The 27,617-nt window shown below is 38.2% G+C and overlaps 1 protein-coding gene across 1 annotated transcript in view; it reads left to right on the top strand.

Moving 5' to 3' along the window:
- Positions 1–7,013: 7,013 nt before the first annotated feature.
- The window catches only part of prkar2aa (protein kinase, cAMP-dependent, regulatory, type II, alpha A), a 45,858-nt gene continuing 25,254 nt past the window's right edge, over positions 7,014–27,617 (top strand). Inside the window, exons 1-2 of the mRNA XM_026153127.1 lie at positions 7,014–7,745; positions 8,555–8,826. Of these exons, the coding sequence (XP_026008912.1) occupies positions 8,580–8,826 (247 nt within the window). The 5' untranslated portion in view covers positions 7,014–7,745; positions 8,555–8,579. The remainder of the gene's footprint in view (positions 7,746–8,554; positions 8,827–27,617) is intronic.

Here is a 27,617-nt window from a genome sequence, read left to right on the forward strand (position 1 = left end):
GGTGTTTTCAGACTGAACTGCGTCAGCTGTATTATCGAGTTGCATTAGAAAATAAAATAATTAATCGTTATCGGCAGAGTGCTTTCCATAATGTGAAAAAAATAGCATTGAATACAAAATACAACATGAGACATGAAAGCAAACAAATCAGTGTAGAAGAGGGAATAAATAGAAGGAACTTCAGGATGTAAGTGCATCCTCTTCTCTATTTTTACAGACGTCAAAAAATACTTTGCCAGAACAAATATTGGATTACTTTGCAGCGGGTGCAGACATAGATGGAGATGTAAATGTATTCATCAGTCCCGATGGGAGTCAGACCCTTAACCTCAACTGAACTGCAGGGGTTTTTATCACCAGCCCTTCAAACACAATCTGCTCCTGATTAGGCTGCAGCAGGAACAGCGCACACAAGTGTCGCGCGGTCCCAGTTTTATTCAAACTCATAATAGCACCCCTGCTGCAACGCATCAGCGCGATTGTTTCAGCCTCGCAGGATCCTGCGTAATTTCAAAAAGCTGTACCTGTCAGACTACATGAGTGCATAATACTGCTGTCGCTGGCTACGGGGGTGGAGAGAGATGGAGATATGGTGAGAGGGGAAGAGAAAGAAAAAGGAGAGGAGAGAAGCTGTCAGTAACCATGGCAGCACTGTTTTTTTGTTGTTTTTTTCAGAGTAAAAATGTGGATTCATTAATGCTACAGGAAGTGTGCCAGACGTTTGTGTGCTTTCAGGGCCGGTTGTCCATTTGCTGCTCTGAGGATTCCCTTTTGTGTGAGCACTGAGATAAGAGAGCAAATAATTAGCATCATCAGCTCACAGTGAATAATAAGAGCTGCGCACACTCAGTGAATTTGGAAAAAAAAAAAAAGACTGTCTAGTCTGCTGTTTGGTCCAAAAACATACTATTCCCATTGAATGATTTCGAAGACATAACAAGGCCTTTTATCACATAGGTTTGTGCATTTTCCCTATGGAAGCAAAACCTTTTCACTGGATTTTAGTCCTTTCTTAATAAAGTGTAGTCCCCTTATATTGTCTTTACATCTTGTGAAGGCTTGTAAGCCATCACATGCTCCCTTTTCCCTGATATGTATCCTTACAAGCATGGAGTGAGAGAAGGAATGCCATAAATGTGCACATATATTACTCTATTAATAAATGATAATCCACTTGACTGTTAAGGTCCTTCAGTTTTTAGGCTTAGGAAGTTGAAATTAAAGTAGAGAAAAGAATGAGGGCAGGAAACCACTCAATCTAATTTGGCTGCAGCTTTCATAAAGAAATGTGTCACAGCTGGCCTACAGGGTGATGTAATTAGGCCACTTCAGTTTAATGTTTGTCATTTTTTTATTTCGACTGTATGACTGTTTCTAAGAGAAGAGCTGTTTTATGCTAATAAGCCTGAGGTGCAAAGGCCAGTCTTTATGTAGTTTTATAAGATTAAAGTGCACTTGAAAGATTCAGTTCGCATGAATGGGGCTCTGGAGTGAATGCTGAAGAAAGCAGCAAGAATTGAAGGGGTCGTCTTCCAAAGTGAATGTAAATCCAGGAAAACGGTTTTATCTTATTGTCGTAATCATGTGTGTAGAAACAAAAACAGATGCTCCAGGTTGTTAACACGTAAACCTTTAAATGTTTGAATCGTCATAACTGTGTTTTGGAGCAACGCCCCAGCTCAAATCTTGCTGTTCTAACCGACAGTTTTGACAAACTTGATTTGTTTCCAGCCGTCACGCTGCTTGGTTGCTGAACACAATTGTAATACTCTGTACATAGAAATGCTAATGAAGAAATGAAGACTACATTGTATTTTACATATCTTTTATTTATCTTGTATTTATAGAAATTCATTTAATGTATAGGCATCAAAGTACTGATAACACATCACGACAAGGCACTTTTTTTATACCACAATCCAATCGCTCATTGAGTTTCCCATCTATTCAAGACTTCATAACACTTTTGTTGTTATGGAAACTGGTTGACGGTTGTATGTTTGTACAGTTAAGCAACCCAGAAAATATATGGCAGTGTTTCTGAAAAGACTCTGTCTACTGAAGTTCATGTCTTGAAAAACGTCACACACTGTCTTTGTCAAAGATTTTTGTTTAAACTTCCAGATTTTAATTTGACTTTTTTTTTTGTTCTTTTTAAAATATATATATATATTTTTAAAAAATGATTAACAACCAAAGGGTGTTACTGCTAAAGGTTTGTTGCCTTGTACTTCTTTATCAAATTAGATTTTCAGGAAGTTGTTTTCTCATTTTGATCTTTATCTAAGGTGAAATAAACATGAGTGCAAAACATTTACGTAACACCTGCAATTTATACACCACGCAAACTACTGAAAGAAAAAAAAACAGTTATCAGGTTTTCAAGCAGATAAAAAAGCAACTCTAATCAATTTGGGGAAATTTTTAATTTCATATAATTGAAGAGATTTTTGTGACAATAACTTTTGTACATTTATTTTTGAATTGTATTCTGGTTGTTGTCTGTGCCTTATTATGCTAATGAATGTGGTTTTATGCTCACTTGTGAGTCTGTGAGTGTTTTCTGCACTTGAAGCATCTGTTTCTCTGTTTACTCTTTTCTGAGTGCGTGTGTGTGAGTGTGTGTGGTCACGTCTGTTTCCGTTCCTGGTTGAGTAATTGTGTCTTTCTGCTTATCGTCTTCCTGTCTGTCTGTTTTCACTGATGTCTGTCTAAATTTCTGTCTTTATCGTAGGTCTAAGCAGGTTGGGGTTGAAAACTGTTTCCGAGTCTTTCAGTACAGGCTCAGCTACAGCACATAAATACCTCCCAGATTCTTTAAAGACCTGTTTTGTCTAAGCCATTTAGAGAAATGCAATATTTAACACAAAAATTGATGCATTTGGCTTGCTAATATGGCAACAGTGTTGCTGGGTTGTCTTAAAGTTATTTATTTTGCTCCCAGTGGGACTCAACAGAAAAAACAGGAAGTTCAATCAATCACATAATAATAATAACAATAATAATGATACGAGGGTTTGTAAAACAACAGAAATAACATGCAGATTTTTCCATTCTGACCGCTGTGTATTGAACGCCTACATTATTTAAGTGCTGTGAGGTTAAAATTATAACTCTAGAAAGTCTCACAGTTATGTCGTCTGTCTTAGAGAGTCCAACATTTACTTTAATCTGTGTTTGTGTCAGTATTTCATTTTGATTTTTAAGGGTGGCACGGTAGCCTTCTTGGTAGGAAAAGCTCGACATCTTGATAAGCTGAGGAATTTTGGCACTGCGGACAAAATTGTAAACACAAACCCTAACGTCATCTTCGTAATCGTGCATTTGCAATGTCAAATCAATCAAATGGTTAGTGTTTAGAGACCATACACCACAACCTACAAAAAAAAGGATTTGTTTTGTTTTTTTATGACAAAACTTTATTGAGTCTTCCTTATTAAATTTTTTTTCTCAGTTTATGTAGTACTGGATGTACTTTATGTTAACAGTGTTGATGTGAAAAATATGCCAGTTTTTAAACATTTTCTACACCTCTAAAGACCGTAGTGCACACTTTCATTTAACATCGTCCTATACTTCTCATACTTCGCACTGATGCATTATAGTCACATCATAGGTTGAGTGTCAGCATTTGACATTTTACTTCAAATCTGGCACAAAATTGTATATAATATGTAATAATGGAAATACTTCTGAATGGCTGAATGGCAACTTATTTGTTACTAGACTGTTGATAATGTCCATACTCTCTTACAGAATAAATGACTGTTTAACTGAACAGGCTGGCTGGCTGGACTTACTGCTGTCTCAATTCTGTTATGTGGCTGGGTATGCATAAAGAGGGGAGGTTATCAGTCATCTTCATTGTTATTATTTTATTTTGAAATCACATGTAGCTCATGACCTTAACATTTAAGGTCACGATTAAGGTCATAAAAAGAACAGAGTATCACATGTGAGAATTTTTCAAATTTCTCAAAGAGTGTAAACAAAGAAAAAACATTTGGATTCAGCTCCTACTTCAGGTGAAATGAAGCTTGGAAAGTAGATTTTTTACACAGTAATACATATTGCAGGGTTAAGTGAGGTGTGACACAGGTCAGTAGGCTTGGTCGACCTGATTTTAGTAGTGTTTCATGAGCAAAACTAAAGACTTACCTTGGGAGAAAAAAAATCAGCATTTGTTTGCCAGGCTGAAAAGTACGCATCAGGCAGTAGGTGGCAGTACTGGCTCATACAATTCACTGAAGACAGGCTTGGTTATATGAATGTGGTACTGGAACTGGTACACACACATGCAAAGCATGAATGAACCGAGGACTGGTGTGAGATTTCTAGGGTTTTTTTCAGTCTTGGAGCATGAATGTACTCTGACATCTTTTCCACAAGCTAAGGTCCTTGTGTTAAGTGCCGTCTTGTCTTCCAAGTGCTGACCAACCTTTCTCTCTGTCTCTCTGCTACTGCTCTGTCTACCTCTCCCTAGCCTCAGCGTGTGCGTGTGTGTATGTGCATAATAACTCTTCTTACTTCCTCTCAGGAGTAGGCATGGCCACCTAAACTCTAATGATACACCTGTCACTCGTTACCTTCATCACCCTCATCTACAGTACTTAAAACCAGCTCTGCTTATCATTCACTGCCAGACTGTTGCACTACACTGCTGCTAGCATTTAAAATTCCAGTCCTATTTAGCTTTGCCTGTACCTCACTGCCTTAGATTCATTCCTGAAGAGTCAGCTGATTGTTTTGGGAGGAAGCCAGCCCTGAGCCCATCTCCAAGGACTACCAGCAGGTGGAGTGAACATTTGGAGAGCAGAGTCTGGGGAGTGTTTCAGCATCAACCCTGGGAGTCAAGTTTTTTAGACATCTGGACATGGATTTTGTTTGGAGCTTCAGATTAATCAGTCTGGGGGAGGTTTGATTTGTTAGTCTGTCTTAACTACTTTAGAAATCTCCTTTCTGATCTGGTTTGATACTCAGACTTGTGAATGAACAATCTGCAGGCAGATCATTGCAGATTTATCCAATGGAAGAGACTAAACTTGATAGAAATATTTTTGAATTTCATTCTGCATCATTCTGAGTTTTTCTGCTGGCAATGTTCACATTAAAATCTTTGAGCCCTTTCTTGAGTGTCCTTTTGGTAACAAAACACAACACCTTGTTTAATAAATTTAACTGTATTCTTAGAGTGGCAACATGAAAACATCACTTATGTATAATTGTTTTGGCTTTCCTCCTTTACCATTTTTTTTCTGCTCAAAGATTTTTGCCATGTAAAGTACAGCCGTAGAGTCATTTAACATTCTTCGAGTTTATTTGTCTTAATGCACAGGTGACACAAAGTTTGCTAGAAGCATAATAAGCCACGCAAAGCACATCAATGGAAGCAAATCAGATGGGACCTATCATCACTCTTCTCTCCTCCTCATCCATCAAAGTTGCTGTATGTCTGAAGTCCAAGACTCAAGTGTTTGGAAAGGAAAAATACAAAAGCTGTCCAATTTTCTTCTGGTTCCCTGTTTTCTCTGCTTTTCCTCCTCCTCTTTACCCAGTAAATAGGTTAGTAGCTCTCCTTGAGACATTTTTAGAGTTTGTCAGGACCACATTAGCAGTAACTCTCAAAGGATGATACTTCCAGGAAAACCATGGCCAGAATCCACACTCTAAATCTGTATATTATACCACCATGATAAGAGATAGATAGATAGATAGATGAAACTTTATTAATCCCTCGGGTAGGTTCCTCCGGGAAATTCAGTTGCATATTACAGATACAATAAGGGGAATGAGAGTAAGGAAATACACAATCTAACCCTGGGCCATTTTATATATACAAATTATACATAGGTGAGTTCTCAGGATAAGGGATAGGGAAGTTGGGTTAACAATAACTAATTTCCACAGTGTATCGTTTTCCACAATCTAACCTGTTCAATGACAATGTGGAGGTATATTTTTTATATATAAACGTTTTACTTGTTTTATGGAGTTCATTCTTCCAGCAGGGGGAGCCTGGAGGTAGACTTTCCCGTTTGTTGGAAACAAAGACCTGAGCCAATCAGAAATCGGTTCAAGGAATTAAATCCGGGCTCGTTGTGGCCATGGCAACGGATTTACCTTGGTGACAGCTGAGAAATAGAAATGGAAGAAGAGATGCGACATGGGCTGTAATGGTCCTGAGCAATACTCTCAGAATACTTCAGATCCACCCTCAGTGACCCCACTGCACCATGACAGGTTAATTTCTGCAGGGGGTGGACTCCCGAAGATCTGCAGTAAAACAAAGTAAACAAAGGCAGGAATATGAAAAGGGAAACAGCAACCTTCAGTAGTACCCTAATTCAGTAGAGCTCTGTGTATGAAAATAGAAGTAAATATAGACTGGTGCATTTAAGGAGATGATATTCAGAAGGTTACATGAAGATTTGATGTATTGGCTCAGAGGGTGATAGCAGAGACTGTTGCCTAATCTGAACATATCTATGAAAGCCCAGAGAGTCTGGAAAGAAGGAAAGGATAAAAGATACCAGGTTAAGGACGAAAATTAGAAAGTGATGAGAGCATGTGAACACCAACGAGGTTAAGGCCGTTCAAGAAAGGTTTTTTGTTGCAGCTTTTTATACAGTTTACTATTTGATATCATCCCATTTCAGCAATTAATTTGTCAGGAAAATGTGTGTTACTTGGGTTACAGTGAAACAAAATTGACCATTGTCCTCATAACTATAATGATAATTCTCAGAGACACCTCATTGGCAGCTGGACAAAGGCAGATATTCACATTCAGCAGCGTCTACATATATAAAGAATGTTTAAATTATTACACACACACACATCTTTACCAAATTGTCAAGGCCACTTCTGTAGGTGTGGTCCTCTTGTGACTGTACAAATATGGTTCTGCCTTCTCTACCGCGTCTAATCCAAGAGCTGTATGTAATTGGCTGTGGTATTGGAATTTTTTATTTTAATTGGCCCTGTTTTCTGTCACTCTACGTCAAACGCTCTCTGCTCACTGTGTAACCACGCCTCCTCATGCTTTCCGGAGCCAGTGGTTCATTCGTGCGTGTAGAGCCGTGGATTGCCTCGCCGGGAGGGAGGAAACGTGTTTCGTTTAATTTTGCTGGGTTCTCGTGCTGTCATTAGCAGTGCTGCTACTACAGTAACGTTTTAAACAGTATTTTCGCGGGTACTTTGCGTTGTAATTAACGGCGGCGTGGCATAACGTTGCGAACAACTAGGTTAGGCTCTGTCACCTGGCTGCAGCAGCTGACTTGGTGTCTTGCGGAGAGTGGCGACAGTTCCCAAAAGAAAACAAGCAATTGCTAGTTAGCAATTCAGCCAGTTAGCCTGCTAGCTAGCTAGCTCTTGCCTTATTGCCACAGCAAGTCCCTCCCTCACAAAGTGCGTGGACGCTGTTGGCTGCGACGGTGAAGTCGAGTGTTTTTTTTTCTTTCTTTCTTTCTTTTCCTTTTTTTTTAAACTCCCCTCCTATCAACTTAATAGCCAGCATCCCTATACAGTTGGTTTGCACGGGAAATACCCCCCCACAAAGGTTAGATAGGTTAGGAGACGGTAACGTAAAATTGCTGGCTTTACGTTCGACAAGTGTGTTCTGTGGAGGGATACGGATCATACACTGGCAGAGAGACTGGCTAAAAGAATACGCGAAATAAGAGCGAACAAGGAAGACACCAGGAAGGAGGGGACTGGCTAGTTTAGCCGGTGAGACTGAATCGCACGTAAGTGACTCATACTTCGCAGCAGTAAGTTAGCTTGACAAATGGCTTAACCTGTACAACTTGCACTGCTTGCGGCTATCAAGTCTTCTACTCTTCTGCGGCTTAGCACCTACAACCAGTACGCCATACTACAAATGTTAGCTAGCTGCACAGGCTTCCTTGAAGGTGGCTTAGTAGCTAGCACGACAGCTAATTGAATGGTTCGAAAGTGAAAATGTGCTTGAAACACATCTCGACTACGCTTTCTTCACTCGTTCCGTCTTAACTAAGGCTCAGTTAAATAGAGGAGTTTAGACAAGTTGGATGTGTGGCTTGAACAGCACCGTGTACCAGCTAGTTGTCATGAGTGGGAGCTTTTTAGCCGCTTTGCTAGCTAATTCCTGCCGGCTACCCACTCAGATTGACAGCTCAGCTTCTGACGACACGAAACCTGAATAGTAGTGAAACCCAGCTTTTATCGCCCCTTTACAAAACACAAGGCTCATATCTATTACGTGCAGCTGTGGGAACTGTGTGTTCCTGAGCTGAACCAAAGATAAACTTGTCAATGTCATGCAGAGTTCACATGACATTACACTATCTTGGTTATAAATGACTGTAGCTGTCAAACTACTCAGTTAATCAGTTTTCTCATTTGTATAGGTTTCATCAGTCACTTAGCATTCACAAGTCATGCACACGTTTATAGTAGTCTATAGTAAGCCACAGCTGTGTAAATCAGCAAATAGGCAACAGCACAGCCCTGCACTTAAACACAATTATGATTCTGTACCAAGATCAGTTGTGACAAATATTCTCTTCTCTTTTAGATAGTACATCAAGCCACACACAGCCATGAGTATTGAGATACCGGTTGGGTTGACAGAACTGCTGCAGGGCTACACTGTGGAGGTGCTCCGACAAAGGCCGTCAGACCTGGTGGATTTTGCCGTACAATACTTTACCCGTTTGCGGGACACCAGAAGTCAGGATGGGGCCAGCACAGGCGGCAAGACGGGAAAAGGAGTGATGTTTGACGGGGAGCCGATGCAAACAGAGTCCAATGGAGAGGATGATGAAGATGATGACTCCGACTTTGAACGTAGGTTGATCTTTTTGTTGTTGAGATTGTCAGCTGTTGTGGTGCAGGTGCTTGTGTGAGTGAAATGGGACACAATGAGTGATTGTTTGATTTTGTTAGGGAAAGAGCAAGTGAAGGTGAGGCCCAAAGACTTGTCACTGATATGGTCAGAATTTATCCGTCTTCTTGGGAGATTCTTTAGCGTGTTATGTCTGCCATATTTTCATACATGCACTTGCTCTCAGAAAATCCCACTGAGCAGACAGCTTGGCAAAGCAGACATGATCTAATCTGGGTCTACTACATTCTCATCATCTGACTTTCAGGATCAGAAATAATTTATTATTTACATGTCTAAGGATCTGAAAGAGCCGTCTTTGTTAAATGTAGATTCAATGTGCTCTTTAACATATTCTTAAATTAAATTTATACTTCCAGAAAACTGAAGTAGCCCAAGATGCGAAAGGTAACAAGGTAAAGCTGTCCTGTAACGACATATAATGTTGTAATAACAAAATCGGCATGATGTTTTCCCAGAGCAGTGAATGTGTGTGTATATATAACTCTAAATTGTACCTCAATAGTGATACTGGGCCTCTTTTGCATCAATCCCTTGTGTTTGGCACACTGGCATAAGATATAAGCTGCTCCCAAACTCAGCTGTCCTCTGTGCTCCTGAGAGCAATGTGACCTAGATCACACCAGTATGTTCACTGGCATCATCTGTAAACTATCATGTATATATGTGAAACTATGTGGAGATAAAAACTGAAGCCCCTTTTTTGTTTGTAAATAGTAATTGGAACCCAAATGCTGCAACCTAGCTGGCTGCACAGCTTTTGTCAAATCACCAGCAGGTACCGGAGCACTAAAGTGAATTTTGGGCTTCATGAGATCTATTCTTTTTGGGCCTGTTGTTAGTATTCCTTTTTTTTTGAGCTTCTATTCTAGTTTTGTGGTTTAACAATTATGCCAAATATACAGTTTTAAATATACAGTTTTAATCTCTCCTGAAAGCAATGTTGGCCAGCCTTGTAGATTGGTACAAGCTGGCTCATGGTGAACAGGGATTATGTTTTCTTTTTCTGCTAATACAAAATGGGTTCTGCCCGCTGTAAAACAGCTGTGACTTCAGCTGAGAGAGTTGTGTGTGTGTGTGTGTGTGTGTGTGCGTGCGTACGCTTTGGTGTACACGCGCCAGATGTATTTGAGTTTCAGTGAGTCCTTTTGCATACTTGTGAAAGTAAGCAGTTGTGTTATGGCATTCTTTCACAACCGTTCAAATTCCAGCCTGGTGACGACATAAAAAAATGTGTCCAAGTACACTGTGATTAGCAATCACACCTCATTCTAGGGGATAATAAAGGAAAGGGAGCTGCAACAGTTGTGCTCCAGGGAGAAATCTGGATTCTGGAGTTCACACACATGACTTCCATGACATTAGATTATCCAGTAGGCTTGTGTATACTTCCCCCAGGGAACATTAACATTATTTCTCATGGTAATAACACAGGCCTGCATAATGAAAGGTATCATGTGCTCTTGCCTGACCACTGCTGCAGCCTATAGGTATAAAGAGTGATCTAATTCAGTTAGTTCACTAGCACGTGCTCTAAGACAGTTGCTTGAGTACTGAAGACACCAAATTAGCATTTTTAATCCACAAACCAAGAACGTCATTACTTATTTTTTTAGATGAGAAATACAAACCTGGTTCTGTTAGCTATAAATGGGACATTCTGCATAACTATCAGCACAGTCTGCAAACTATGCTGGTAAAATACAAATGTCATACTTCTACTTACTTGAATTATGATTGGTTATTTGGGGCATTTTATTGAATTTGGTACTTGCTGCATGTCCTCTCTTGCATGCCTTCTGCTCAAGACTAGGAGTAATTTTTCTCACATTTAGAGCACAAGTGATTAAACTGTATTACTGCTGAGTTGGCAGGTAAGGTATTTTGAGTTGCTATCCTCTTTATAAAGTATGGCTGTTGTGAAATTAGTATTGAGCTGAAATAGTATTGAGCTGTGCAGTCTAATATAAATATTGTTTAGCTGGCCCTGAATTCAAGAAAAAATTGAAAGAAGTTCAAGGTGCTTTTCCAGTTGTGTTGTTTTGGTTGATTTTTTTTTCATGAATCTGTGGTATCTGGATATTCTTTAGACGTTAATTCTATTGTTTTAATAGGCTACTTACATTTACGATGACTCACCAGTGTGCTCTTAACCTTTCTTTTGCTCTGAAGGAAATCATTGTGTGTTGGCTAAAGGCCTAACATGTAAATGAACTAGATAGCTGCTTGTGTATTTCCATGGATGGTACACCGTATCCCTAAAAACAGGACGTCTTGTGGTAATTTACTTGTCTTGTTTCTGTAACTCCTGCTGCCTGAATCCACTTAGGGCTCACCACACAGGTCTAAGCTGGTTAACAATAGAGGATTTAGTTATACATCCATCATATTTTGGTGATATTCAGGTTTTTAAGTAACCCTTTTTATATTGAGGCTGAGCTTTTAAGAAGTCATTTATTGACAATTTTATAATCTTCTTTCTTTTTGCTGAATGGGTGACATGGACACCAAACTGGGTTTCTGGTAGTGAATTTAAGATTTGTATTTGGCAAGAGTAAAATTCACTTCTGTGAATATTAGGATTGCATCATACTTACCTTTAATGGTTAGTAGCTGAATCCAGAACAAATGCGTCCATTTTACTCAATTTTCAGAAATACAGTGATAATGAGAAATAGGATGCAACACAAGGGCATCTTTCTAATTTGTATATGTGGTTTTCCTCTCCTTGCCTCCTCTACTGTCAGTTTAGCAGTGCTTGTTCACTAAGAGAAACAGGAGGGGATGAATGGATGCCTCTGACTGAAACGAGCAGGGCTTTTTAGTCAAAGATGGATGGAGGGACAGATGACTCCTAGAGATGATAATAGAAACTAATTAAAAGTGTTTTTATAAGAAAGACAGCAGGGATAAAGCAGAGGCTGTATTAAAAAAAATAATTGAGGGAGGAGAAGAGAATGGGTTTATGTAATTATTCTAAGCTGCACAAAACTTTGTAGAAATGCTTTGTAGCTAGATGGTTGTGCTGCATGGATTCATAACAGAATGCTAGCTTAGATTTTTCTCTTCAGAGTGCAGATTTTCCATAGATTAATAGGTCTTAGCCAGTTTGTCTAGTAATGATTTAACTGTAACACTTTAAAGTTTTTTTCCTTCCTTAAAAGCATCGGTCCATATTTTCAAAATTCTACCTCCGTGTGTTGTTTTGATTATTTATAAGCATTGGTATTTTGAAAACAGATATCTTGAGAGGAGTCATAACGTCATCAGTGTTTCCTTTTCATCGCAGCAGCTCTCTTGCAACAGTAAGTGCAAATTTTCCCAGATGGTTGGTATCCATTTCAGACTGCAAATCTTCTGTTGCTGTTAAACACACCATTAGATTAAGAGATAAGGTCTGTTAGATTTTTTTTTTTAATGATACATAGACATCTTTCTAAGAAGGGTGTCCACCAGCCTTTAAATGTCATCAAAATGAAACGCATTAAATAACAGGATTGAGGGCCTTACAACAATTTAATAAAGTGCAATAAAAGGTTTCCAGATCTCAAACTCATTTGCTGTTTTACTTAGGTGCAAATTAAACGTGACAGTGTGTCATCAGGTTTGTTTTGATGTGATTAAACCTAGAGTAAATGTTTTGAGTTAGTGTGTTTGCCCTGTTAAGAGTAAATACTGTTAGAAATTTATGTATTTAAGTTCTTCTACCAAAGAAAATGTACAGGAAACATTAAAGCTCTATGGTTGAAACACCAGTAATTGAAAAAAAAAATATTTTTGAGTTTGTGTTGCAAGTGTCAAGTGTTTTAGTTTCTGTCATATCTGTCCAACATGATAGAAAAACACTGTCATGCACTTGTAGATTTGCATTGAAGATGTGGTTGTGTTCTAGTTTTGCATGGCCACAAGAGTCCCCCAGTCCCAGAATTCATCATCTGGCCAAATCCGAATGCTTCATCAGAGCTCAAAATTTATCAGTCCAAGTTTGGCATATGAGCTGACAAATGTGTGGATGTGTTTGTCAATGCAGACCACAGTTTGTTTCTGTGTGGAATAGATAAAATGTGTTTCTTGCATGTTTGGTTTGTGTCAAAGGCTCTGCGTAATTTAGCTCGGAGTATGGCCGCACACAATGTGATGAAATTCTGCCTGTGACCTCTTTCTGTCTCCACCCTTGCTCTGTCACCACCACCTCAGTGTTGTTTACACCCTGCTCCCCCCAGTCTCTTCCTTTGCTCCCTTTCTCCCTCTATGGCCCTCTTTTTTTCCCTCCATATTTTTCCTATGTCTCTTAAGCAGTTTGATTTGGCTTTTTTTTTTTTTTAGTAGATAAAATTAACTCATAACATGATTGTCAGAACAAACTGCTTCTAAAAGAGAAAACAGAGAGACTCCTATAGTTTTCTTTGATGTAAATTGTGATCCTGCTACTGTTTTCATTTTTTTCTATCCCTCTCTAATTCATACATTTGCTACTGGACCATTTTCCCCCCTTAATATTGCTTTGTGCTTTAGTTTCACTTATTTGGGATGAAAGTACAGACTGCTTTGTCTCTAAAGACACTAATAATTGGTTCAGTAAGACGAGCTGAGATGTCAGTTTTCATTTTCGTCTAGGAGCTTTGTGTCTGTGCACAGTGGTAACAGTGATTAGTGGAAGAGGGAGTACATGTACACTCAAATGACTTTTGTCACTGTAAGTGTGCACAATTTTATATCTGTAGGTTTGCGTGCTTGTGACTAGTCTCAGTTTAGTGTTGTGCAACAGGTGACCTGATTAGTAGACAGCAGTGTATGTCCAGGGTGCTTTTAGCCTGCAGGCAAATCTCATCCAGCCTACTATGGAGACCAGTTGGACTGGCAGTCTGATGGTGTTAAGTGGAAAAGCCCCCAGACGGCTCATACTACTCTGCCTGGCTGATAGTTCACTAATGCAGTTGCTGTCTTTACTCTTGTCTTATTTTTATCATATGCAAAAAAGACAAGTTTTGAAAATGTCTTTTTTTAGCCTTCTGTCCAGATGAAAACAGGGTTTTTGTTCATGTTCAGGGCGAGTAATTATCAAATTACCAGCATGGTGTTTGTGTGACCCTCGTAGGATTGGCTACCTCCATAGACTGAACCTGACTGAATCTAAACTCGGTAGCCCAAACACATAAACTGAACCAGCTGTAAGATAATGGAGTGCTGGTAATAGGATATTCAGAGGGGAGTAATACCACACTTATGGCATTAAGAAGAAGAAGGAGTAGGCTGTACTAGCTGAAAAGTCTTCAGATACAACTATGAAAAATTTTGCCTATCCCAGTTGGTGACAATACGTGATATTACCAATTATTAAGTCATAAAATCTGTCTGGGTCTGTCTCACCTTTGCTCTTCTCCATGCCCTTCCTACACACAGCAGTTTCAGTGTGACAGTGACACCACTTTAATCAAGAAATTGAGGAGTAGTGGCAAAGTTGTGCGTCAGCAGACACAATTACAATACATTTAATAATGATATTCATTTTCTGCATTAATTGGAAAATAAGCTAAAAATTGCCTGGATTGACTAATCATTAATACCAGAGATCATTATCCATCTATTTTAAATACCGTGTAGAGTACATAGCAGAAGATGTGATGTTCCAAATTCACGATACTGGAATTTGAACCACGTTTATGGTCAAATACGTCTTTAAGCACCTAATTTTTAAGCCCACTTTTTGTGCTGATGTCAATAACAAGTTTATGTATGTAAAGCTGAGAAAAAGCATTTACCGGTAAGAAATTTTTTTTCAGTATTGTATCATATATTATAAATTAACTAGTAATGTAACTGTTTTGCTTATGCTAAATAACTTTGTACTGCTGCTAAATGATTCGTGGTTAAAGCATGCCAGTCTAATGGGGGGTGGAGTCTTTAAACATGGCTAAGGTCATAATCTCTTTCGTGCACTCTGCGTTTTCTTTTCCTTTTTAGCACCAGGGGAGTAGTATGCATGTATGTATGTATGCATGTAATTTTTGTCTGCCTGTTGATCAGACTGTAGAACTCTAAATTTGTCTCTTTGTTGTGTTATTCCTTTGATTTCTTCAGATTGTGTGTGTGGTGTTTTGTTTTTTTTTTTTGTTTTTTTTAAATCTGCTTAAACTTCGTTATCAGCTTTTTAAAATTTTTTTTTATCTTGGTGTCTCTTTGTTTGAATGTCTTTGTAGCCTTATCTCTCTACCTTTCTTCACCCTGTTTCTTCACATCTCTTTGAATTAAAAAAAATGTATATGGAAACCAACAAATTTTCTTAATTCTATTGTCCTGTTTGTATATTTCTGTATATTTCTGACTTTTTGAAGTATTTGTCTTTACATCATTTTCTCGATCTATATCTTTTTAAAATAACAATACACTAAAATAGTTTGAGATGGCTATAGTGTCAGTTCTTTAGTCACTCTTCAAGTCTCAAACACTTTATGTGGAAATTAGATTTCAGGAGACATTTAATGTAGCTGTCCTAATCTCCGTTGTCCATTTAAGGGATTGTCATCGGTTATTGGTACAGCAGGCTATGAGACAACTTGGCTTGCATGTATTTGCTAGTAGACATCATTTGAACCTTTGTACTTCCTTGTTCTCTATCCTCTAGCCATCTTAGTCCCTGCAACAAAATAAGGAAGTGGTGAGGGATGACTGGCTTAAAGAGAGAGATTGCATTTTATCTTCTGCTGCTCCTGTTTGAAGTTAATATGCATCCCGTGTCTCTAGCACACTATTCTTGTGAATCATAATGCTGTCTGAACCCTGCCTCGCCAGTCCAGTTAAAGCCTTCAGTGACACATATATGTAGATTTATTACCGCCATCAGAGGCATCTAGATTACATATTTCTGGACAACAGATCTGAGTATGATGCCAGCCTTCTTGGTGTACATTAAATCCAGGCTGGAACCCTCTCAGGAGACTGTCTCTGTCCCAGTCGTGCAAAAGGGTCAGGTTGACCAGTGCAGACTACTGTCATGTCATCATGTTGATCTCTTTGGTGCATTAGAAGAAGTTGTGATGTTTTGTGAATTCAGTTCATTATGTGTTATGTCTCACCTTTGATTGTCATATGCAATAGATAATGTGGTATAAGCCAGACTTCCCATCAGTGGAAATGATCAGGTCTGTACTTTAGTTTGATTTGGTTTCACTCTTTCTTGAAAAATAAAACTATAGTCTTTTTTTTGAAAAAGTTAAAGGCTCAAAGTTATTTAGCTTACCCCAGTGTTCTAACAAAACATGCTGTATTTATCCTACTATACGCACTGTATATGAAGATGTGCAAATTAAAGTAAGAAGAAAGAGAGCAGGAAGTAAAAGAGCTGAGAAGCATCAATGTTTTTTGTAGAAAATGTTTTAACCAGTTGTTTTTCCCCCAATTTGGACAATCCACAAAGCAAGAGTTTTAGTTTCAATTCACTGGCCAAATAAAGGCAATAAAACTAACACTAAACCAATATTCTAGGTATCAGAAACATGCTCATTTATTGATGTTTCTCCTGGGAGAAAAGCGGGGGAACTACAGAGGGGAGTGAACAGATGAGGGCATGGGATAGCAACAAAGTTAAGGAGGATGACAAAGACCTGAATTGAAATTATAAAAAGAAACAAATACAACTAAAGGATGTGGGACTCATTCCTCCAGTGTTTAGGGTTGTTACTGGCGCCACATTTGTCTCAGAGGGCCATAGCTCCAGGCTGGAATTTGGGAATCCCGGTCCTTACTAAGAAGTAAACCAATGCTTTTTTTTTTTTTGCTTTTTTTCACACATTTTCATGGCACTCTGATTCCTGATTTATACCAAAGATGTATCGTCACAGAAATGTATCAGATCCATATGTCTTATATTGTTTTGTCATTTTTGAGCACTCTTAGCCACTATTGAATTGTCTGCAAACATGCTTCCTGTGTGAACAAGTGCTTTTCCTTTTCATGGAGCAGCCATTGTTGATTATTCTCTCTTAGCTCATGCTGCTCTCATATATTCATATAGAAAACATCTATAAATGGAAATTATAGCGCATATAGTACAGAGCAGGATTGTCAAACTCATTTTACATCACTTCAGTTTTAAGTGGGCTGCATCAGTGCAAGTCCCCCTTCCTGACAATGGATGGAAGTTTAACTACATATTTAATCCTTGAGATATCTTAAGATCAGAAAAAAGTGCAAAAGTACATCTCAGATTTTGTACATGATAAAGAAATGCTGATGCAGCAAATGGAAGAAAGCTGTCAGCACAAATTAAATATGTACAATTACAGAAAGAAAATCCTGGTAGCCCAGACTCCTGTAATTACAAAATTGAAAAGTTTTGAACAGAAATTCCTATAGTGGATGGTGATAAAAAAGGAATTTTTCCGTCATTTAATTCTTTATCTCTTACAAAATTACTTTTGAAGTATGAATAGCCATTTCCCTAAGCTTTCCAGTGGGCCGGATTAGAGTTTTTACCAGGCTGATTCTGGCCACTGGGCCTTATGATTGACACCCCTGGTGTAGAGGAAAAATTGTGTTCACATAAGGTTCAAAGGTGAATGCTGAAGGGAAACTTGGTTGTCTGAGTATGTATATACACATTTTGAATAATTCATTTAGTATGAAGTCAGCTGCCTGTTCAATGCAGTAAACTCAGATAAGCCTGTGACCAACAGTTGTTGTTTTAGTTCTGTTTCACAACCTAGCGATGTGAGATAAGAATGAACTGACGAACCTGAAACCTGGTCGGTTATCAGTTTATTTTTTTTAATTTCTACCAAAAATACGTGCATTTATTAAAAAAAATAAAAGATATCATAGTAACTTAGTATTTAATGTCCGCCATTGGCAAGTTGTTTACCTATGTGTTAGCCATGACAGAACACATCATTTTAACCTTGGTTCTTAAATAAGTAGGACATTGTGTAAAAGGAAATTTATGATTCATATTTTGCAAATCATGTAAATCCTATATTTTAATTAAAAATAGGACAAAGATGACATCATCATGTTGAAATTGATATATACACTCTTTAAACATTTGAATTTGGATTTTATGTCAACAGTCATGTGCTCCCTTTGTTCTCTCAATCGGTCTGTCAGCTTGCCGTTCTGTTTCCACTGGAACCTACTGTGTCATTCTCACGATCCCCTGTCTCCCTTGGCCTGCGTGTGTTTGTCTTGATGTACTTGCCCAATCTCATTAGGTGACATGGCTTAGAGAGAGAGGTTATTAGGGCGGTTTAGCAGAACCATCTTTGGCACAGTAAGAAAGAGAATTAACAAGGGTTCGAGGTATTGAGAAAGAAGGAAAGCATGAATGAGAAGAGGAGACTGAATGAGCGAGAAAGCTGTGGTTAATATCAGCCAAATATCTTTAAAGTTTTACTTTATCTGCTCTTTCAGCCTCTTTAGCTGACAGGATGTAAATACTGTTCAGAAGTATTCTATAATACAATATTTTGTTGCATAACTGCTTAAAGGAGATTTGTTATAATCAACCTAAATAATCAGTGGCACAGTGGCCTCCATCAAGTGTTGCTGAGGAGGTAAAAATTAACCTTGCAGGGTTTTTGTTTTCTTTAACTCATCAAATAACATTTTAATATTGGAGCCACTAGGCAGCAGGTATTTGTATAAATTTGTTGTTCAAATAAAAACAATCACAACAAAATTCAGACTGGGCATCCTGGAACTTTATATTTCATGGGATTTTATTGAATGCACAAGGAGAAAGCTTTATGTAGACAAGCACTAATGCTTGTTTGTGTAATTTGTTACATATGAAACTAGCCATTTTTTTATTTTTTTATTTTTTTTTTGTGTTAGGCAAAAGTCATTGGGGATTTTTTTTTTTTTAAAATTTCTAAACTCCTTTGATTTGTAAAAGGAGAGATGAACCTGAAGTATATAGGTTATAGCAAATTGGAGTCCTTCATGTTCCTCAAACCTCGGCCTTCCAAAAATCCTTCCTTCCATACCAACCAACACTATAGGTTAGTGTGGAGGGAAGGGTTGTAGGGAATGGTGGTAGTTTACATCAATACTAGAGCTATTCCTTCTGGACTTCCAGTGTTCATTTTAAAACAAGATGTAAGCCTGTTATAGATCATTTATGAATGCAACATCTGGAATTAAAATACTTACTAGCACAGTAATAAAAGAAATAAAATGGTCTTCAGGGTTGGACAAGTTGCTCCATAGTCTATCGACTATTTGGCGTCACTGCTAGGCAGCAGAACAGGCCTCCTGATCCACCTTCCATATTGCATAATGTGTGGCCCTGTTGAGAGAGAAACACGCAGACTGGAGTTTCTCACTTGCTGCATAAAGAAAAGTTTAAACATTAACATATGATGCTCATTGATTTAGACTACCATAATTAGTTAATGTAAGTGGATAGATAAACAGCTATGCTGAGCAGCTATAACAGTAGCAACTTGTAACACTCGCTGGTTCTTTACTCATTTACCTTGGACCTACAGATCTACTGTCTGTATTTCTACCGAAATGTACAAATGTACTCTGTTCTCTAGCTTAAAAAAATTCTATTAAGGAAAAAATCCAGCAGTTTGCCTTGTTTCTCATTTGATGATGATGGATCAGTGTCGCCACTTTAAAGGTAAGCATTAATTTCAAAGCCAGTTTTGTTTTTTGTTGTTTTTTTTCCCCCCCGCACCTAGAATTTTGGGATGTTTTTAGTTTACAGACAAACATGATTGAAAACACAACCACCTTGTAGGAGGAAATGGCAGGTTGCTTTTAACAAAACCATGTGAATGGACTATACTTGGTGAAAGAAATTTGTTTTATTTGCTAACAGTTGATAATGATAAATGGTGAATCCCAAAACCCACCAGTAGTTTTCACCACTTACCTGACAATAGGGGGTCTAAATAACTACCTTTAAAATAAAAATGAAATGGTTCGCTTCAAGACATGTAGATTGCCTTTAACATGGCGCTCTAAACTGTTGCAGCTATTGTTACCATAGAAACCACTGTCCTTGAAAATACTCTCAGCCAATTGCTGCTGGACATGACACTGAAAGGGAGCGGTCTCACATAATTGTGAATCAGATAAAGAAAGTTGGGAGGTCACAGGTAGTTCACAGCCCTCACTTCCATAACAAGTATCTGTAGCAATATATTTGCATATCCTTGATATGACTGACTTTCATATCCCTGTCCTTGCGTTGCACTTCTGATAATGTGGGTTTGTATAACCCTATTACTGTTTTTCTTCTTAAAAGAGTAGCTGCTCTGTTCTTTGGCAGTCAGTAAGAATTGAAGCTGCAAGTGAGAATCAAAGAAAATAAGAGTGATTAATTAAAAACAAAAGGAGGATGAGTGCAACCTGTCACTTGTTTGCTTTTGCTGTTTGTTGTAAATTTATCTTTCTAAATCTTATAGACTTCCTTCATTTCCATAGTAACACAAACTAATTATGTGTACTGGGTTGGATTTGTTGACTTGACTGAAGGACCAGGTTAAACACGCTTGGCTGTTTCAGTGGCATAACAAGTGGTACCCATGAGTTAGGTAATTAAATTCACTACCATTTGACATTTAACTGTAAACATAAGCTTGAGAATTTGGAATTTTGACCCACTTTTGTGACTGTAAATGGTCATGTAATGGGAAACCACATTGGCTTTGTTTATGTTATACTTCAGTGCTTTGATCAGAATGTGTTACGCTCTAGGCTGTGCAGGCTGACCGTTCTGCAGTTCATAGTTGTACCACCACACAGTACTGTTGAAGGTCATATATTTTTATTTTTTTTTAACTTGGGCGTTAATGACATTCTTTGTCATCCTGCAGATTAAAATAAATGCATGCAGCATTATCATGGGTACAAGTAATCTTACATCAGTTAGCCACAGTAACAACACCAACTCCCTAATATTATATAGATCTGCTTTGTACCCCCAAAGTAGCCTTTACCATTCAATGTATGAACATTGGTGCACTGGGAATGCACGTTTTCACATTTGCAAATGTGCAAGATCCTTCGGGTCCTGAGAGTACATAAATAAGAGTACAAAATACCATCCTGAGCAGTAACCAGTCATTGGCTGTAATACCACTGTCTGGTGTGAGGAGTAATATTGGTACTAATATTGATATTGGCCAGATGGCACATGATTCATTATAGCTATTCATGTTTTTTGCTTTGGTTGCCTTTGTCATATGAAGGATGTGTCATCCCTTGAGCCCTTTTCTGACATGGGATACATAAATCTTTATCAAAGTAACAGTATTCATAATGGCAAGGTATGTTGCTGTGCTAAATTGTGTGTGTTATTTACTTTTAAATCGGATGCTTTGTAATGCGCTTGTGTAGCACCTGTACACTTCACATGATGACATAATTAAAGATGCTTCGCCCTACATGCGGTTACGAAAACGCGTCTATATACACTTTACTAAAATTAACTAAGCAACAACAACAAAAAAAATATAAATTGTGTCTCTATGTTGGGGATATTATTTATGGCACCCTGTACATAAATTCACACTACATTCTCACTTTGTAGAAGGTTATGATGCCTGTAGTCTGCAAACTAACCTTAGTTCCTGTTAATGTACTTGCCAAAGCTCAGATTATTTTCATTACTGGTGAATCTCTAGTCTGACACGTCACAGTTTTCATTCAGACTGTTAAGTTTTATTCCATAAACATTTCAGTCTTTAATACAGCAACTTGAGTGAAGAAAAACTCAATGTAGGAGAGGTCTGTGTGCATCTCTTTCAACTAAAGTCTTGCTCACAAAAAATGGAAAAGCAGAAGCACAGAAAACTGCAGGACCATAATCTGGGAGTTCTCTGCACGACATCAGAGTCACCAAAAAGGGAATCGAGGTTGGTCATGACACAGGCGCCTGAGGCTAAGGACTATAAATTATTTCCTGCTATTTACAGATGATAAATGTTGCAGAAAAACTACACCAGCTAGGTTCATAAATTTAGTACCAGATAAAGTCAGAAGGGGGATTGCTGTCATATACGTTCTGCAGCGTCAGTTTTCACCGGTGACTGATAATAATGCCCAACTTGTGCAGATTTATAATCCAGCAAACTGTCAGTTATATCGCAGATTCTGCTAACATTAACGTACTAAACACTACTTACAAACCAAACCTTTTTTGGTCTTTAAACGTTTTTTTTAATGGAAATTTAATTGTTGCAATTATACTCGTGTTCATATCTTGGCTGTTACTTGTCTCTGACAAGCTGGCAGCTTGTTTTGGGCTGCTATCACTGCCAATACTCAGCCACACTCGGCTGAATTGTGTTAGAAGCATCGTGTTAACCTCATAATCCCGTAGTCCTAATTCCTCCAAAACACAGGTGAATCCTTCAGCGCCATTTCTGCAGGAATTTAAACTGTTCCTGTGGTCTTCCCCTGTTTTTTGTAATATTAACCATCTTTTATCATCCTTTTTCTTGTGCAAGATTACACAAATTCCTTGATACTGGCACAAGTACTGTGCATCAGCTTTGACATCAGCATAAAGCTGTCATCAGTGGTCACCAGTAACTATTAGCTGTCTTCATGAATGTGGTGTTTCTAAGAATTTCTTTTTGGGAGTAGGCAGCATATTGGTCATTAGAGAGAGTGTATTGCCCCCCTGAGAGAAGAAGTCTGGGAAAACAAACTACAGTGTAGTCATTTAGCTTGGTCACTCCCATAATCAAGTCATAACTACTAGGTTATGAGTCAGTAATATGTATTTTATTGAGTAGACAATCATCAGTGAACTGTAACCTCTCTTAGTTTACTCAGAATGGTCAGGATTGCATCAAGTAGCTCCTGCTGGATTAAAGTGACACTTGACGCTGATTAGTCTTGGTGTCATGTGGCATAGTTTGTCTGTGCCTGTTTGTTTGTTTGTTTGTTTGTTTGTTTTTTGTTTTCATTGATGCTATGTGATGTCCAATAATTGAAAAAGATAGCACACTCATGATGTTTGTAAAAGAGTGGTGCTTCTTTTGCTGCACTAACTGCTACCCTGTGTAAATACTTGGGAATTGCATAGTATTAACACTACCAGGGGCATGGGGGATTTCCAAAGACCTTAAATAAGCACTTTCTTGTGGTGCTTGAATATCATTTGCAAAAGCCTTCGTACGCCTGTGTCTGTGCTGCCATTGCTGCTGCTTACAAACTTTGAAATTTTAGTGAGACTTTTGTGATAACTTGGAGTATATACTTAAGTCAGACTTCAGATAACTGAGTAATCAAAATAAACATTACATTTTTAGCTGTGTTGTCGATCTTTTCAGCCACCTCACATGTAAGCTGTGCGGCCAATTTATTTTTTTTCTCTGTGTGAATTGTGTGCTTTTTGGGTTACACAGTAAACCATCTCCTAAGGGATGTGTTTAGCTTTCCACTCCATAGATGACTCTTTGAGTTATCTTTCTCACCAAAAACAAAGGATGACAGGTTTGTTATATTACAGCCAGCTACAAGTTGACTTTGGAAAGTAGCACATTTTAAAAAGCCAGAATGTACCTTCTACTTGACACAAAGAAAACATTTTGCTCCCTGTGTGAGTCTAACTAGGAAGTGGCAGGGCACATTTTTTTGGTTTTCTGGTTATTTGCTACAAGTTCACTTTGGAGTGCATTTGATTTTTAGTGGTCAAAAACTATCCAGAAGTTCCCACAAACATGGGTAATACAGGAAATTGTATTAGTGAGAATGTTTTGACAATATTACTTTAATATCACATTTTGTGACAGATTGAAGTAATAAACACAAGAAAAATAGTCAATTTGAGCTTAAAGACGTTAGAGGCATTGGAAAACCTGATGGCTGTGGTGATGGGAAAGGGTTAACACCAATGCAGCTATAAGCAGTACAGGGTTACTTCCTTTTAAGGACCTAAGTCTTAGGGAGCGTGTGATAGAGGGAGTTAGATACTGGGAAAATGAGTGAGTCACATATGGGGCAAGGGGAAAGAGGGAGAGGACGAGACTTTTTTTTGTGTTGAGAGATGGTAAGAGTTAAATCATAGGCAGGATGTGGAGTGAGCAGAAAGTCGTATGGTGTGAAACACAGACTGAAACAGTAACTAAACTAAGTGTAATAGCAAAAAGAGGAAGCATTATGACAAAAAAGATGAAGGTATAGGCTTTGAGAACTGCTGAGACGTTTGTTTTGGCAAGGACGAATCGAAATAGTCTGAATCGGTGAACAGTAGGATGCAACATTTACAACAAATGTCACTGCAGGCACAGTACTGTAGACAAGGAAGGAAAGGGCAGTGTAAAGATACAAGCAAGGTAGATCCTCCAAGACCAACATAAACGGAAGGGGAAAAAAGTAGTATGTACATATCAAAAGTATAGGAAAAGACAATGTGGAGGATAAGATGAATAAAACAAAAATAAATTATTACATAGTCATAAATTCCAGAACACATGGTAAATTACAGCTAACTATAGGCTGTGCCAGTTTAATTTCTTTGTCCCTTTATATCCATACTTTCTATATTACATGTCATCAACCATTAGTTTTTGCATCAGCATGTCACAGTGACTGTACTTTCTATATTACATGTCATCAACCATTAGTTTTTGCATCAGCATGTCACAGTGACTGTACAAGCTATTGTTTTATGCCGAATTGCCTAAGATGGGGTATAAGATATAGCCCAGTTACTGAGTAAAATTGCTCTTGCACCATTCAGTGTAGCGCTGGTAGATTTACTGCTCTTTATAGAGATATAAAAGCTATTTTTCCTCCTTAAAAATCTATATCAGCACTTGCCAAAATCCTGCTTGGCTCATTGCAGTAGCACCTCATATCTCGCCACTCAATTGCCTTTTTACTCCCGTGAACTCCTGAAGAATTGCTGCTTAAAATCTCCTAAATTTCTATGCTGTCCTGATTAACAGGTTATGTTATTAGTCTGCATCCATAAAGAACTATTTCTTGCACAGTCTTCCAACTGTTAAAAAGAGTTATATTGAAAAGTTGTTTTTGGTTATTTGGGCTGAGGCTTAACAGGTGAGATTGATGTCATGTATTTTTCAACAGTACCACCATAGTTTTTGCTGCTGTGACTTATCTTGCTTATTTTAGGTGTTGAACTTTAAAAAAAGAGCCCAAAGTTCACAAGCTTGATCCTTGTAGTCTCCATCCTACTGCTGGTGGTATGAACGTGCAGTTATGAACTGGTGTTAACTATAATTTTGTTGAAATATTAAGCATTTTCAGAGTGTGCTCTGTCTATTTGGTAAGGTCCCAATTTGCTAGATGCAGTAATTGGCAGGTTGCTTGACACTCATAATTTGACTCTGGTATGACGCACTGCAACCAGCAGGCATGATATGTCAGCGTTCTTGATACCTGCATTGCACTACACATTTTAACCCAGTATGACACAAAAAGATGCCACAAGGTTTGTTATCGATCTGCTTCCTCTCTGTAAAGCAACCACATGTGTTGGCACATTCAGAAACCACACACTGAACTGATTTATCAGAAAACAGTGAGAATACTGTTCTTGATAAGACAATTGAGATCAAATTATTTAATTTTTACTGCAAAGCTATTTTGTCACCACTTTTTTTTTTTTCTTCAGTTTTTTACACTTGCTGCTTAGTTCACCTAGAGTTATGGAAAAAAAAAAACATTTGGTCAACAAGACCAGTCTAAAAGGAATAAGTTGTTGTAGCTCTCTTGTTGCCGAAAAAAAGACAAACATTCACTACTCTGGGACTAAGACTCTGAGACGACCCAGTCGCCCACCATGTCCACCTATTGTATCCCTACTAGAGCTGTGCCGTGTCATATTGCCCAATAATACAAGTATAAATGTTTACATGATATTAAAATGTCATATCATGATATCATTGCTATAGCAACATTATGCATTTACCTTAGTAGTTGTGTGCACTAAGGAGACGAGACTAGGTATGTCTGTGAGCAAAGCTGCCTGTAAGGCCTCCCATGAAGATTTAGTACCTAAAAAGAGAACTAGCTTAACAGCCTATAACAAAGCGTAGTACTTTGGGAAATCTGCAAGAAGATTGTTCCTGCTAGGGAACAAGATGGAAACGGCAAACTTGGTTCACCACTTCAAAAACATACCAGTGAGTACAAGGATACAAAGGAGGAGATGCTAGAAGCTGGTGATATGCGACCCAAAAGTAAACAAACGACTCACTTGCTAGCTGCACACCATATGACAGGAAGAGCAAACAGTGGATGGTCACATGGTAAAAAGGCAGGGTTTTAAAGCAAGTGGTTAAAAATCTTGGCCCAAGATATACAACATACCAGCTAGAAAATGTTTTTCAGTTTTATTTTACAGGATTAACTCTTACTTCTGTTGCTGTTAAACTAAAGTGTTAAACAACTATATTATAGTTTTACTTAAAATTTCCAGAGAAAATACTACCTAGGCTACTTTAGTGCTTACATCTTTATGCTTGATATATTGCTGTGTCACTACTGTTGCACTGTAATGCTCCTGGTGCTGGCACCTTGCTTCAATAGCTTCACACTTCAAATTATGTAATGGGTCATTTGTGACAGTTGCTCATTAGAAAAGGATATTATAAATAATGCTGCCTGCAAGCTGCAAGCTTTGATGAAATGTTGTTCTGTATTTTTTCTGTAGATTCAGAAATCTTCTTGAAATATTGTGATATAATTTTGAGGGTATATTGCCCCTATTCCCTACTATGCATTTAGTTAAATTTAATAAAACTGTATTCATTAAAAATCGCTGTTAAAAATTGTATTAAAAAATGTATTGTTGCCGACTGGTGATATATAGGGGTACATGTGTAAATGTTATCTGTGGAGGAGGACATGCAGGGTAATGGCAGAGAATTTTTTTTCCCCCACTTCAGACCAGTCTGCCAATCCTCTGTACTTTTCCCTCCAGTGAGTGGATTTGTATTCAGTGTACAAGGGAGTGTGCAGTACTTCTCGAGCTGATGATGTGCTTTATTGAGTCTGCTTTTGAGCTTGCCAGTTATGTGTCTACATCTCCTGTTTGTGTGCCTATATGAACACCTTTCTTATGCTTTATGTATCTGTGTGGATTGCTCTTTCTGTCTTGCTGTGGGTCCAAATGCCTGTTTAAGCTACTGTTTGTAAATGCATGCGAGTGTGTTTATGTGAGATCGTGCCAGTAGAGTCTTGCTGAAGTCCTTGGTGGCTAGCTCTGGAGGAGAGGTAACACGTGAGGGGAAGCTCCACATCTGACCCTGACCCTTGACGCTCTTATCAATCAGGCCTTGAGAGGCGGAGAAAGTAAGAGGAACAGGCATAAGCATAGAGGCTGAGAGGACTGGATGAAAAAAGATGGAGAGAGGAGGAACAGATGGCAGGAATTGTTGCTGAGCAGGGAATATGCTTTAGGTGAGGGGGGAGAGAGGAATAGATAGAATACTCCAAATCACAAATGTCTGTAAAGTCGTAGTTTATTCTCAGGGCTAGTACCAACTAAGTTATTATATTTGTTTTTTTGCATTTATTGAAAGATTATTGAATGTGTGTTTTTATATTTTGGATGTATTCATAGATCAGCTGTGAACATTTTAGATGCAGTTGTTTTTTTCTATGAGACATAAAGCCACAATATCAAAACAATAATACTAACATTTCATTTTTGCAGGTTGAGCCAAGTTGTAGGGATGAAACTATACAAATTTCTCAGTAATTGGGAGTTGCTACTGTGGAATTAGAGATGAAAAAGCAATCAATC

This window comes from Astatotilapia calliptera, chromosome 20 (genome assembly GCF_900246225.1).
Source record: "Astatotilapia calliptera chromosome 20, fAstCal1.2, whole genome shotgun sequence".
Lineage (NCBI taxonomy): Eukaryota > Metazoa > Chordata > Actinopteri > Cichliformes > Cichlidae > Astatotilapia > Astatotilapia calliptera.